This window comes from Aspergillus heteromorphus, assembly GCF_003184545.1.
Source record: "Aspergillus heteromorphus CBS 117.55 chromosome Unknown BO70scaffold_18, whole genome shotgun sequence".
Taxonomy (NCBI): Eukaryota; Fungi; Ascomycota; class Eurotiomycetes; order Eurotiales; family Aspergillaceae; genus Aspergillus; species Aspergillus heteromorphus.
In genome coordinates, this window is record NW_020290423.1 from 269,681 (window position 1) to 283,522 (window position 13,842).

At 54.1% G+C, this 13,842-nt stretch overlaps 1 protein-coding gene across 1 annotated transcript; it reads right to left on the bottom strand.

The window, feature by feature from the left end:
* Window positions 1-61: 61 nt before the first annotated feature.
* On the bottom strand, window positions 62-2,180 carry veA (sexual development activator VeA). The gene is made up of 3 exons (XM_025548624.1): window positions 2,077-2,180; window positions 1,796-1,964; window positions 62-1,727 (listed from the first exon to the last, which is right to left on the bottom strand). The coding sequence occupies exons 2-3, from the start codon at window positions 1,941-1,943 to the stop codon at window positions 148-150; spliced, it is 1,728 nt and encodes a 575-aa protein (XP_025398002.1). The 5' UTR covers window positions 1,944-1,964; window positions 2,077-2,180; the 3' UTR covers window positions 62-147.
* Window positions 2,181-13,842: the final 11,662 nt, after the last annotated feature.

Consider the following 13,842-nt stretch of genomic DNA (forward strand, 5'->3'; position numbering starts at 1 on the left):
AATACCCCCGAGGCCCTTCTCGCGGGCCAGATCGCTCAGAAACCCCCATGCCCCCCAAAAAGAACAGATCCCCAAATGGGCGACCCGTGCGCCAGGACGCCGTGTGCAAACAATGGTCAAATGCTTCAATCCGTCTCCGACATGGCTTTACTCAAGGGACGGCAGTAGTCGCGTGACCGTCGTTCCGTTCGCTCGCTTGTACGCCATTTCTTCATTGCGCGTCTTGGTCACGGCCATGGCCATGGGGACGACGTCAGACGCTCTCCGGCTCATGGGGGAGATGCTGTCGGCGTCCATCCGCATGCCGTTGTGTAGGGGGCGTTCGTCGTAGCCAAACGATTTCTCGTAGGACCGCTTCGAAGAGGTGGTCGATCCAGTCTCCCAAAGCGGTCGCTTCCCCGCGGGCAGTTCAAGGCTCGGACTGCGCGTAGCATTGTTGGTGTGCTGGGGGATGTTATTCGGGAATTCGCCCGAGATGGATTTTAGAGACGGCAGGGAGGGCACGGCATTGGTGGGAGATTGGGTTTGAAGCGCAACGGGCTGGGTCGCGGCTTGGTATGCGATGGGATCCGAAGGACGCAGCTCCACGGGGGGCTGCACATTCGGAGTCGATGGCGGCAAGCGCATGGGCGGCAATGGCGCCTGGATATGGTCGGGCCGCGCGTGGGGGTAAGAATAAACAGATGGAGCAGGATCGTACTCGGTGCTCATTGATAGGGTCCTCGCGTGCGGGTACGATGGGTGAGGGGCGTATACATGTGTCGGGGTTGTTGCAGACTGAGGAGTCCGGGGTATTTGCGGGGCGGCTGGGTATTGTGTCTGCGTCGCGCCGAACGAGAGATGCGACTGGTAGGTGATGTTGTGACCGGGATGCCCGACGGCGATAGCCGGGGATGGTGTCGATTGTGGTGGCCCAGCCGCAGGTGGAATCGCGCGCTGATAGACCTGGGTGGTTGGGAAGCCGTACTCGGTCACAGAAGGCCGCCGTGGGGGTTCGGCGCCATAAGGGAACCCATGCTCGATGGTGCCGATACTGGTTGATCGAGGTCGCTCAAGAGGGTTCGGGACATAAGTATCGGGCGTTGAGTAACGGTCAGGGATTCGGCCGTGGTAAGATTTGTCTTCATCGTAGTCATATTCCTCGGCGCGCTTGTCTCCTCGTCGTCTCATCCGGACGTCGCGTCGAATGCGAACGCGGCAACCTTGCTCTGCGATGATCCGACTGAGGGAGGTGCTGCAGGTCAATCCGGGGAACTTCTTTGCGCTGAAAACCGTAAACGGGACCGAGACGACTTCGAGGCGGAATTCCAGGAACGATTTCGGGGCCGATGGCTTCAACGGATCCGCCGTCATCATGGGGGACTGAATCCGAGCCCCCTCGCTCGCGTCCTTGCTGTCCTTGGTCTCCTCGTATAGATGAAAGCTCAACCGGTAGACGCCTTCGTGCCGGACGGACAAGTCCGGGAAAATGAAGTATCCCGCCTGAGAGGGGCGATCCAGGTATGCGACTCCTGCGACTGGAACACCTGTGAGAACCGGGAATGTCGGGGTCGGGGCAAGCCGTCCTTGCGCGATGGGGCGAGCGGTTTCCAACGTCGCAAACAGGAAGAAATTGGCGTTGTAGGCGAAGGTGATGTCCGTCCGGTGCATGTCGTCGTTCGGGTCAGACTCGAAGATACGCAGCTCGACGACGGGTGGGGGATCAACAGGGCGACGGTCCGCGGATGCTGTCAACAGTCAACAGTCAACAGTCAACACGAGTCTTCTCTGCAACCCTGTCCCGCGGGGATCGTACATTTGGCGCCTGCACCGCATGCTCTGGCCCGTTCAGGCTGCTGCATCACATTGAGCTTGTATGTGAGTTTCTTTCCCTCTCGAGTGATGCGGCTGACGGAATACTCCGTCTGGTTGGCCGGAGGCGATAGGGGAGGTCTGGTTGCCATTTTGCACGAGGCTGGATGAACCTACACGACGTTAGCTTCCCGCCCACCAGCCATTGCCATCCTCGCACGGAGACATCGAGGATGGCGACAGATGATCAGATAACCCGTCGAAGGTGGGGAGATGACCACTCACTGGGTAAACACACGAGACTTGAAGTAATCAGCAGGAAAGCTGCATTGGGCGTGTACTAGTTCAGTTGATTTCCAAGGCAGTGCTTCCTGTTCCCCCTCTCCGTCCTTGATTAAGTTTTCTGCGTCTTCAGCTCGGACGCGACCGAGAGAGAATCCTGTGAGCCGGCGGGGCGGTTGAAACACGGACGAGACCTCGCAAGGAAGTAGTGGGCCGATATGCGTCGCACAGCTTAAACCGTTGCAGGAGTCAACATGGAAGTGTCCGACAGGCAAAATAAATATACAGCTCGAACGAGAGGGCGAAAGCAAGAGCAAGAGTATAGAGACAGGTCTGTCGTGGACGGATAGGTAGGCAGCAGAACGAAAGATAACCCAGCGACTAACCCGTGCGATGGAGAGAGAGGAATAGAGAGGAGGAGAGAGCGTGGAGGGAGAAGAGGGGAAAGAGAAGAAGGGAGGAGGGGGAGGAGAGAGGAAGAGGTAGGGAAGGGGAGGGAGGGGAGGGGAGGAGGTAATTGAGGATGGAGGAGGATAGAGTTGGAGTTGGAGATGGAGACACGAAGGATGGGAACGGGCGGCAGAATAATGACAGGATGGAGAGGGATCGCAGCGCAGTAGCAGCAGTGGCAGCAGCAAGTGGCAGAGTCAGCCGTAACCACGAAGGAAGGCCGATGCGCTATAGCAAGGTATAGATACCCTCGCCCACCCAGTCAGACGGCGCCGTGGGAGTGGTGCGGGCGTATTGTTCTTCGGGTCGTAGTAAAATTACCGCGGGCGGCGGCCCACTCCCGACTGCTTCTTTCTCTGGAGGGTTGAGACTTGAAGATTATTTACGCTTTCCCTCACCCCGTGTTTGGGTCTCATACTTAACGATACCTGTACATGTTACTGCACTGACTACAATAACCAGATACCTCCTAGGGCTAGATCGCCATGTTCTCGCTCTCTGTACGGAGTACATCATCATCCATGACAACAGTTCAAGTCACGCACAACTCGGTGGAAGTGTCTGCCGCCGTAAGTACTTCCTAAACTCTGTATCTGGACCACTGGACCACTGGACCACTGGACCGGCACTACGGAGCCGGAGGGGTGGAGACTTGGACTGGACCGGACTGAAAGTGCAAAAAAGGAGATGGAGAGGGGAAGGCGGAAGCAGACTGGCCGATCCACTGTGCGGCCACGCCCATGCTTTAGCCAAAGCTAAGGCAGCGGTTAAGTTCAATGGGACAGGCTCTGGCGACTGCGGCCGGCTTGGCGCTTCCCTTCGGTCGGCCCCTCAGTCTCTGACTGACGGACTGACTCTGCTGCTCTGGATCGGTGGGTCATCATATCCTGGTATGTCGAGTCAGAGGACGAGACAAGCATCTATGTAACTAACAGCAGAGAAAGGTGCCTTACGAAAGTACGGAGTACCTGAGGTGCGTCCGTTGTGAGTTACACCGTCAGGGAGAGCTCCCAGTCGAGGGAGGTACTCCGTATAGGGCTCAGGGAGAGCGCGATTCCTCAGGCGATCACACCTCGCTTACCTCAAATCATTCAATCAAGGGCCATCGCTTCCAAATTGATGCGCAGACGACGGGGTAACCAGTCGGCCTCGCTATTGGCCTCCCCTAATAGTCCGTGGATGAGATCTGTTGCTGGGAGAAATGCCGGGGCGACTATCCATCTACTATCTTTATCTATCTAAGTAGGTACCTACTGCTTACTGAAGAGGGAGGACGGTATATACAGACTACTTGATCGCCTATATTTAGGGTGGGCTCTGCGCTTCTCTGCAGCTTCGGGATTTGGTTCTTCGGGATTGATCAAGAAAAAGAAAAAAAGAAAAAAAGGAAAAAAAAAAAACCAGGGTCGGTCGTCCATCCTCGATGGGGATCGTGAGTAGGCGATCGGGGGTGTCACAGGTGCGACGAGCATCTCTCAGCATTCAGCATTCAGCTTGACGATTGACGGTACGGCCAAATTGACCACCGGGTTGGTAACCCTGGCGCATGCTGGATGATGGATCATTGGATTCCAACCGCCCTTCACATGAGACAAGTGCGTACCCGAATGCGACCCCTGCCCGTCACCGCTTGGACCGTATACCGCTGTGTATTATTGGGCCTGCAATACCCAGCCCAGCGGGCCGGTTGCTTATCCCAAATGCCTGGGAACTCGAGAAAGGATGTTTAAATCCTTTTTTTTTTTTTTCATTTTAAAGAAAAAACCTTTTGGAGTACCGCGGGGTTGGTCCATGCGCTCTTTGTCTGCTGCTCTACCTAGAAAGTCTAGTAACCCTCACAGTCACATGGCAGTGACCACCCTGCAGATGGCATTCTGGCCTTCTGCGCCTTGCCGGTTAATCCTTTTGGCGGCTATTATTATTGCTGAAGGATGGTTCGGGACGGAGACGCCCGGGGATGGTTACAGTTCGGATGCGAAAAAAAGTATACGAAACGGCCCTGAGTCGGGGAAATAGGTTAGGTAGGTAGGTAGTACTCCGTATCTCGACGTGGAATAATTATCCAGGCAGATACTCCGTAGTCAAATTCTGTCGCTGGAATGCAGAAGGAAGAAGAAAAAAAAAGAAAATATGGCACCATTTTTGAGTTTGGCTATGTCCTCCGCCTGCATATATACGTGCTCCAAACCTGGGGCCAATTGTCTCGAGGAAGGAGAGATTAATCTTCCTTGGGGGGGGGGCCGGGGAGGGAGTGTGAGCGAGAGTGTCCGTGTCCGTTTCCGTCCTCCGTCGGTAGTAGAGCTCCGTACTTTGTCCTTGGCACCAAATTAGGGCTGGCCACATGCGGACGCAGGTTCCAGTGGCGGATCCGGTTTAGATAGACACGGTATCTAGGGGCAAAAAAAAAAAAATTGAAATGACAATGGCACGTCAGTACTCCGTAGTGATTCTGATTCCCGGTACCGGCCGAACGAGAACCAAACAGCCCGAGAAAAGCAAATCTGCCCCCCCCCCCCCCCCCGATCGATCGAAGCCCCGGCGATCTTAACTGGAAACTACAGGAGTCGGGGTCTGTTCGAAATTGGAAAGACCGGCGCGCCCCTCTCCCCGAATAGATAGTACTATACATATCTGTGTATATACTATGTACATAAGCACTCCGTAGATAGGTGTAAGTATAAGTCAGTAAAATGGGATCTGCAACTGTCGCCTCGAGCAGAAGAAACTATCACGGTTCGAAACCCCCCCCAGGCAGTAGCACCAACGGGTCCCAGCCCCGACATCTTGCATATGATCCCATTCCTTTGGAGGGGGGCGCGCCATCCTTGGTCCTTCAGCCTGGAGGTAATTTAGCCTTACGGGCCCAGCACCACCAGGCCCGTCTAGGCGCCATGGTCCTGCCCTGTTGGGGATAGCTCGGGGGAATGTCTCTGGAGGGACGAATCTTCTGAGCGAATCACGACGCGGGGGTTCCACCCTGTCCATGGCCGCCGGGGAGATGATTCGTGGGCAACGACCCAGCTGGTGTAGCCCACTTGCCCTGGGCTCAACCCGAGCGTCAGGCGCCGGCTTTGCCTGGTCCGTTCCACGCTTGAGTCTCTGGGACGGACGGAGTCACGGACTCTCGATCATCGTGCGATGACTGCGCTGGAGAATGGTTGGTCAAGGTTTCACTCTGCCCCACCCTGACGGTCCGCACCGAATGAAGCGGCCCCGTCCCATCAGCCAGATATTTGACAGTTTCCATGGTTGATGGTTCAGCTGCCGCCTGAGTCCGTGTTTTGTGAGTGCAGTTACAATAGCCAGGCACATCTGTCCACTGGCGGTGCTGTGATGGACTACTTAGTACCTATTCTGTAGATAGGTACTATCTAGGGACGGAGTACTATCCATTCGACCAACCCCACTGCAGCTCTTTTCTCGTACCACAGCCGCCGCCAAAACCCTATAATAAATTTCACCCGACGTTTAGCCTGACTACGGGGTAGGTAGTGAGTAATATCGCTAAGATCGGTCGCTCAGGGGGTCGATACTCGATCGTCGCGGCACAACGGCGAGGGACAAGCAGTCCGGCTTGAGTCCTCGTGTGCCGGCTTCCTTACTAGCAGTCATCCAGCACCAAGTCTTTACTAGGCAGTGTATACGGATAGATACTCCGTACTACCCTGCCCACACAGGCCCACTGCGCACCTTCCCCGGTAAATATCGCCCCTGCGTTCTCGGGCTAAGTCCTCAAAAGGGGAGTTTTCTCCGGGGGATCTCCATCTAGATGGTGAATCAAGCACTTTAGCTCCATCGTCTACTCCGTTCTTGGGATGCGTGACGAGGATCAGGTTTAGAGTCCGTTCGAGTCGAGTGTCGAGTGTCGAGACTCGAGACTCGAGAGCAACATCACAGCCCTTGTCTGGACTCTGGAGGGCAAGGGGGGGAATTGTAACATGGATACGGAGTAAGGCTAACTCGTCTGCCCTCGATCGATTCGTTACGTCTGTCTCGTCACCGGGATACGTGTCCACTGTCCGCAGTTACAGTCGCAGTCGTCCGCACCTGCCACCGTTGTCGTACAGAGTGGTACCGTTGATTACGTGCAGCAGAGACACAGACACGGAGCCATCGCCTGAGCGACCGCCGACCGACGACCGATTCTGCATGCGATCCAGAAGACTGTCAGCTCTGATGGTGCATTACACTAAGTAGATAGATGGAGCTTAGCTAGTAGTAGCTCTCCCTTTGACGTGGACACAACACATACACCTACCTAGTACTTACAGACCGACCCGACCGCGACAGAACACTGGAGGTCAAGGACAACACAACACCATAGTATGTGACTACTGAAGTCAGGATGTCCTCGAACAATACAATACGATGGATACTTCAGTTCCATCCACCTCGTCGGATCCCGGCTGCGCATAAAGTGTTTGTGCACTACCGAGGGAAAATAACCCAGTAACCACAATGTCGGGTCGACCCGCATGGATCTTCTTGGTCGGGCTGCATGGATGCTGTGTGGTCAGAGATGGGTGAGATTTTGGTATTTGGGAGGCAAGGCAGGGTTTATTATTACTTACTTAGTTCTAGGCAGGTAGCTCCTACAGCTCGGTATTAGTCTCATGGGCCTGGGAGGCAACTACTGGGAAGAATGGGCGTGGTATTTGGGATAAGTTCATGGGGCATCCCTGTCCCAGGGGGGGGGGTGTCGATATTATTGTTCATTTTATTTCATGTCGCCCCGTGGTTCCCTCCAGGGCTCCGATGTGGCAATGCCACCCGACCACACCAGCACCACCACCGCCTTTATTATTGCTTCCACCCCCTCCTCTTTATCTGGAGCTGGCAATAATTGGTAGTAGTATGTATACTCCCTCCGACGCGGCGACACTCGGCCTTCAGCATTACACCAGCAGTAATATTAAGGATGGTCGCACAACTCTCATCGCAAAAGTCAGTCAAGGGTGAAAACACGACAAGAGAGAGAGAGAGAGAGAGTGTGTGTGTGTGTGGTTGGCACATCAGATGTGGGCATTGTACTCCGAACTTAGTACTTACATTCCTCGCATCCGCAGGAGACTCATCCCTGTTCTTTAACCCTATCTATCATAGCATCAACCCGGGAAGAGAGCAGACGGGACCATCTGATTGGTCAGTTCCCCCAATGTTACTACCTACTAGTACTTACAGTACTACTACTACCTGCATCTGGCGAGTGTCGAGCGTCGAGTTGTCTCAGGCACTTTTGCAACCGTGACGTTGATCATCAGCATAACTATAAGTAGTTAGGTAAGTAGTAGCTAGCCCAAGATGCTGTGGCTGTGCAATTCCACAGACTGACTGACTGACTGATCCCCAAGCATGTGCAAACTCTAAATGGTCTCTATTCTATCTATGGCGTACTATATGCACAATACTACCGTGTGTCAAAGTTACTCCCTGGGTAGGTCGCACATGCCGGGCTTCCGGAGCCCTAATCTGCTCAGTAGCTTCAACGTTTTGTCTCAGATGGACGAGGTCGTACTACTGCTACTACCTACTAATAGAAATAGTAGTAGTAGACTACCCTACCTACCTGCCACCTACCACCTACATGCCACCTACCTACCTACTACCTAGTTCGGCGAACTCCGTCCAGGAGTCAGTCAAGTGACGGACTTCTGTAAGACATGGGATGAGATGAGATGAGGATTATCTCCAGGCTTGGGCTGGGGTATATCCGATCCTGACCTACCTACCAGTCTACAACTCCTAGGTGTGGGTATGTGGTGTGCATACTACAGTACATATAGCCAGACAGAGTAGAATCCCTGCGTCGATCCTCATCTAGGAACATACGTACGTACAGTAGGACCACCTCCGTGGCTGGATGATTGCCTGTCAATATAACGTATTCAGGTATAGCCACTAGTCGGTAGGGGGCGGATCATAATACTCCTTCGATGATACTATACTAGACATACGACTAAGGGATAAGGGCTAAGGGCTAACCCCAGACCTGTCAGTCAGCATCAATAGCTTCCTGTCCGTTTCGGTCTCCTCCCTATACCAAAATACTATCTAAGTATCCGTACTATTTACCGGTAGGATTGAGCCCCCCGACCTCCGATGAGAGTCAGCTTCCGTGGAGGAACAGACCGTCGTCACATCCGGACCGCTCCACCGGAGTGGAAAAATAGCTTGTTTAGGTACCTAGGTAGGTACCTATTTATTTACCTATCCCGGGGATCTATGTATCGATCACGCTGTCATAATATTGAGCTATGGACTAGAGAAGTAACTAAGGTATGTGCAGTGTGCACAGTAAGCTAAGTAGATAAGTACTGTCACTATCGACCCAACTAGTCTAGTTCTGTCCTAGTTGACCGTTATTTTCCCAGGGTACTACTGCTAGTGTCTCCTGGCTCGGGGTATCCATCCCATCCCCTGGCCTAATGTGATAGATACATCACCTTCCCCCCCCCCGGTCTTCGTATTTCCCAGCCAGACAGGGATGCAGGCGGTGGGAAAGTGGATGGGTGGGCACTACTGGGCTGGGCGCGCGCAACACCAGTCCTGTGGTCCGCACTCCACCTCAGCTGTAGCTGGGACTGGTAGAGATCATTTATGATCTCGATTTCCTGGGCGGTCGGCCGGCTGACTGACCGACCGCCGCCGTTGTTGAGCTTGGACGCGGTGCTACTGCTGCTGGTGTGTCTGTGCGTTTTACGGGGCTCCTTGTCCTTTTTTTCTGCTGCTGCTGCTTCTTCTTCTTCTTCTTCTTCTCCTGTGTTGTGTCATACGCACAGTGCCCTATTCTAAACTGCCCCCAGTAGGTATGTACCTTGTGTGGCCTGGTGGGGGTGGTGTTGTGTAAGTATTGCATATCGGATGTCTCCTGTGCACTTGCTTGGTAAGAATAGTACGCATATTCCAATGGCGATGTGTACATAGTCGTCCAGAGGGCCGATCTGTCGACGTCATTCGACTCCCGGCCTCCCATCTGGCGTCATGAGAACTGTCAATCCGGATTTCCAGACTACCTCCCTACCTAGTACCCTCGGATTGTGATCATATCCGGCAAGTACTCCGTGCATCACTCTCTCAATATTGCAACTAGAGACTCCGTAGGTGAAGAATCAAGGTCCCAGATTTCAGGAACGACCTAAAAAAAGAAATATTCCCTGTGGGAGGTTGTTCCGCCAATGATATGGAGGTCTTGGCTCACGCTACATAGACCCCGGTCGGTTCGAGGCCTTCTCCGCCGTGATCGCTCGGGAGGATGGGTGTTATCCGATCTGCTTGGATTGCGGATGCTGGGTGGTTGGCCGATGGAGCCGCGGGTATAGTTTCTGACGTTATAGGCTGTCAGGAGTAAGATGGCTTGGTCAGGGGGAGTTTCCAGCTGGTCGGAGAGGGGGGATCCACTGCTGCATGAACATGACCCCCAGTGGTGGTGGTGTCTCGACTCTTGCTGGATCTCGACATCTCGACTTGGACTGGCCTTCAGCGATCATATCTCCAACCAAAGTACGGAGTGATAACAGGCTAAGAAACGCGGAGACGACGTCACAGTCGAGACTCCGTTAGGTGCCTACTAGTAGCAATATGCCCCCCCTTAACGGAGAGTAAGTATATTGATCTTCCAGCTCCACCGCATCGTTCCTATACCACGGATTAGCAGCTGTATGAGTTCCGAAACGGAATGACTATGGCATACAGAACATTATTCAGCCTCGGGCAGAGTAGGAAGCACAAGCCCGAGCGATCATTTACATGGACCAGAAGCATCTCCGAGCCGTAATATTGGATATTCCTCGACTTCCAAATTGCTGCATGCCAGATATTCCCTGTCCGTCGACCGAGATTTACCGACACCCACATCTGTATCGATAAGTATCAACATGAGTCCCGATAGCAGGTCCTTGCCTCTCTACCGGGGTTAAGATGAGGCGTCCCATCATACCCCAGAAACATGACCCCGGATGGCCGATGCAAGGAGCCATGACTATATTGCCATTAATGCGGCCTCCGGGTGGATAATTTGTAATTGGGTATGGGGGTGACTGTGGAATGGACGCGTGTACAGAAGAACTGTAGAGGTTAATGACTCGAAGAGCGCTGTATAGTTTGGGCAAGAAACCGAGAGGAGTGAACGGAGGATGAAGAAGAAGAAGAAGAAGAAGAAGAAGAAGAAGAAGAAGCGAGATGGTGGGCAGTTGTTGAGGGGCAAGTATAACTACGGTTTGCTGCCTGAGTCACCCACACGGCACGTGCGCGCGCGTCTCCGCGCCGCACGAGAAATGGCGAAAGCCTCGCCTTTTGCCTCGTCGACTCCAACACGCTTATGGATCTTTTCTCGGTCCTTCCGGACTTCCCCACCAAGCCCTACGCGCACATTCTGCCCCCGCTCGAGAGGAGCCGCATCACCACCGTCGATTTGATCACCCTCGACACCCTCGAGGTCGCCAAACGTGCCCGCGTGCCTCCCGCCGACGTCCGCCGCCTGGCCGCCCAGATCACCCGGGCTCTCCACCACGATGTCGGTTTCGAGGAACACAGGCAGGATGCGGAGGAGCCCAGCTCCAGCCTCAGCGTCGACGTCCCCGTCGTCCCGGGCCCGACGACCCAGCTAGACCTGTCGCAATGGACTGCGATCAGTACGCTGGACCCCGCGCTGGACGCGTTGCTCGGGGGCGGGATACCAACCGGTTATGTGACGGAAGTGACGGGGGAGAGGTGTGTATGCCCGCTTTCCAAGGGTCTACATCGGCATATCGCTCTCTCAGTGCCCTAACCAGCTGCAGTGGGAGTGGCAAGACGCAATTCCTTCTCACTCTTCTCCTCGCCGCGCAGCTTCCTGCGCCGCGCGGTCTGGGGAAGAACGCCATCTACATCTCCACCGAGGCCCCATTAGCGACCCTGCGACTGTCGCAGCTGATCGAATCCCACCCGTATCTCTCGTCCCTGCCGCCAGCTCACGCCCCCTCCCTGGAGAACATCATGTCCATCAATGCCATGGATCTCGAGACCCAGGACCACATCCTCAACTTCCAGCTCCCTGTCGCAATCTCACGATACAGCGTCGGCCTCGTCATCATCGACTCCATCACCTCCAACTACCGAGCCGAGCATTCATCTCACAACCTGTCCGGTCTGTCCATGCGCTCCGCCGAGCTTGCCAAGCTCGGTCAGCTACTCCGGAACCTAGCCGTGGACAAAGACATCGCCATCGTCGTCGCAAACCAGGTCTCAGATCGGATCGACGCCCTCGACGGGCCTTCCACACTGCCCCGGAGAGGTACATTCTCGCCGATGCCCTCCACGCAACAGCAACAGCAACAGCAACAGGGACAATGGCTGTCATCGCAACACGCCGTCACCCCGATTCCCCGAACACGGCACTTGGATCCCCGGAACGTCGAGCTGACGCCGCATGCCGCGATCCTCCCATCATCGCCGTCCAGCTTCCCCTCGTCACCGTTCAACACCGAGGAAGATCCCCAGCCGCAGCAGCCCTTCGACGGGTCCTACCTGATTGGCAACCCCGTGCGGAATGAGCTGCTGAGTCTGTTGCACCAGCAGCGGTTCTTCACCGGATGGGGCGACACGCTCCAACCCTCCTTCTCCAGCTTCTACCCCGCTTTCCCGCGGTCATCGCACAAGACCCCAGCGCTGGGCCTCGTCTGGGCCACCCAGATTGCCTGTCGGATCGCACTGAAGAAGGAGGCCCGGGTTGTCGAGTGGGACAGTGCTCTCCTCGAGGATACCTTTCGGTCCGACGAGAAGCAGAAACCAACATATGAGCCCCCAGCATCACAACAGCCGGAGAACGAAGACAATGAGAACCGGACCTCTCAGCCAGCAGAGCCCTCGGATACCCCAGAAAAGTCCAACCCGGCAGTAGACGAGACAGAAGTTCCTCTTCCTGGTCCCTCACCACCACCACCACCACCACCACCACCACCATTACCATCACAACAAGCGCCGGGGGGAAGCGTCCGACGGACCATGAAACTTGTCTTCGCTCCTTGGACCGGCGGGTCCGTGAGCGAGCAAGGCGACGTCCAGGATGAAGCGGAGTTTGAAATCTGGAAGGGCGGGTTAAGAGGTTGCTGAAGACAGCATAAGAGATGTACATAGATAGGGTGCCTAGGTACGCAAGCACATATAAACAGACACACGGACAGACAGACAGACAAATAGTCACGAATTATGATTCACTCAATCCATTCATCTAAGAACCCAAGCACTCATTAATGCACAAACATTACTATCTACATAGACTGTAACACCTTCTTATATCTCATCCCCCCCCTTCCCCCTCCTCTTTCTACAACCCTGCTTTCTTGCTTGCTTGCCGAATTGACTGATTGGTAAGCCATCCATAATAACTATCTTCCTACCTGTCCTATATCCACCCTCCACCCATCCATCCATCATCCATTTACAGATAAACCAACCAACCAACCAACCAATCAATCCCCTCCCACCAAACAACTTACCCAACTATAATCAACCACACAGTACAGTACTCCAGTACTCCGTACAGTATAGTACATACACTCCAACACCAATCCCCATCCCCATCTCAGTGAAGGAATGGAGCTCGAAGGAAGCTTCCCCCCCCCCAATCCGGGACTAGCGCTCCTTTCCGGCGCCTGGCGGAACTGCCACTGCCACCCCCGCAGTTCCAACTAACTAATTCAATTCAATTCAATTCTGCTGTTCCTTCTTCCCTTCCCCCTCCTCTCCCGACTTTCTTAGCTTTCAGCTGAAGCTCTCAGGCCTTGACTTTCACTATTACTATTACTATTACTATTACTATTACTACCAACTACCTGCTATCTACTATCCACTATTCTCTATTTAGGGGATAGGATAGGATATGGACCCGAAACCCCCCCCCCCGGAGGAGCTTATTTTTATGCTTATGTTTATGCTTATGTTTACTAGGTAGTAAGTAGGGTGGGTGGGTGGGTGGGGGCTGGATTGATTGATCTTACGCCGGTTTTTAATCTGCATCTAATCTTGATTGTGATTGTGGTTGTGACCATTGTGAGTAAGTGGAGGGGAGAGAGAGGAGGGGAGGAGGGGGGGGGGCTGCGCTTGGTGCTGATTCTTGCAGTGGGTTGGTTGGTTGGTTCATTGCTTAATCTGTTAACATTGGCTTGACGCGATTTCCTTTGAATTATAGGACGCACTCCATTATTCTATCACTCAACTGCAGAATCACACATCACACACACACACAAACAATTCCTTGAACTGATAGTACTGTCTGCATCAACCGGTCTATATTGAACGCATCGCGCGGAAGAAACACGGAGAAAATACATTCGCTGCAAG

What these genes read in the sequence shown, in the direction of transcription:
- veA (XM_025548624.1), bottom strand. Translation starts at nt 1,943, where the DNA reads ATGGCAACCAGACCTCCCCTATCGCCTCCGGCCAACCAGACGGAGTAT. An exon ending in ATGCGGTGCAGGCGCCAAAT is followed by an intron (nt 1,728 to 1,795) that starts GTACGATCCCCG and finishes GACTGTTGACAG; the next exon opens with CATCCGCGGACCGTCGCCCT.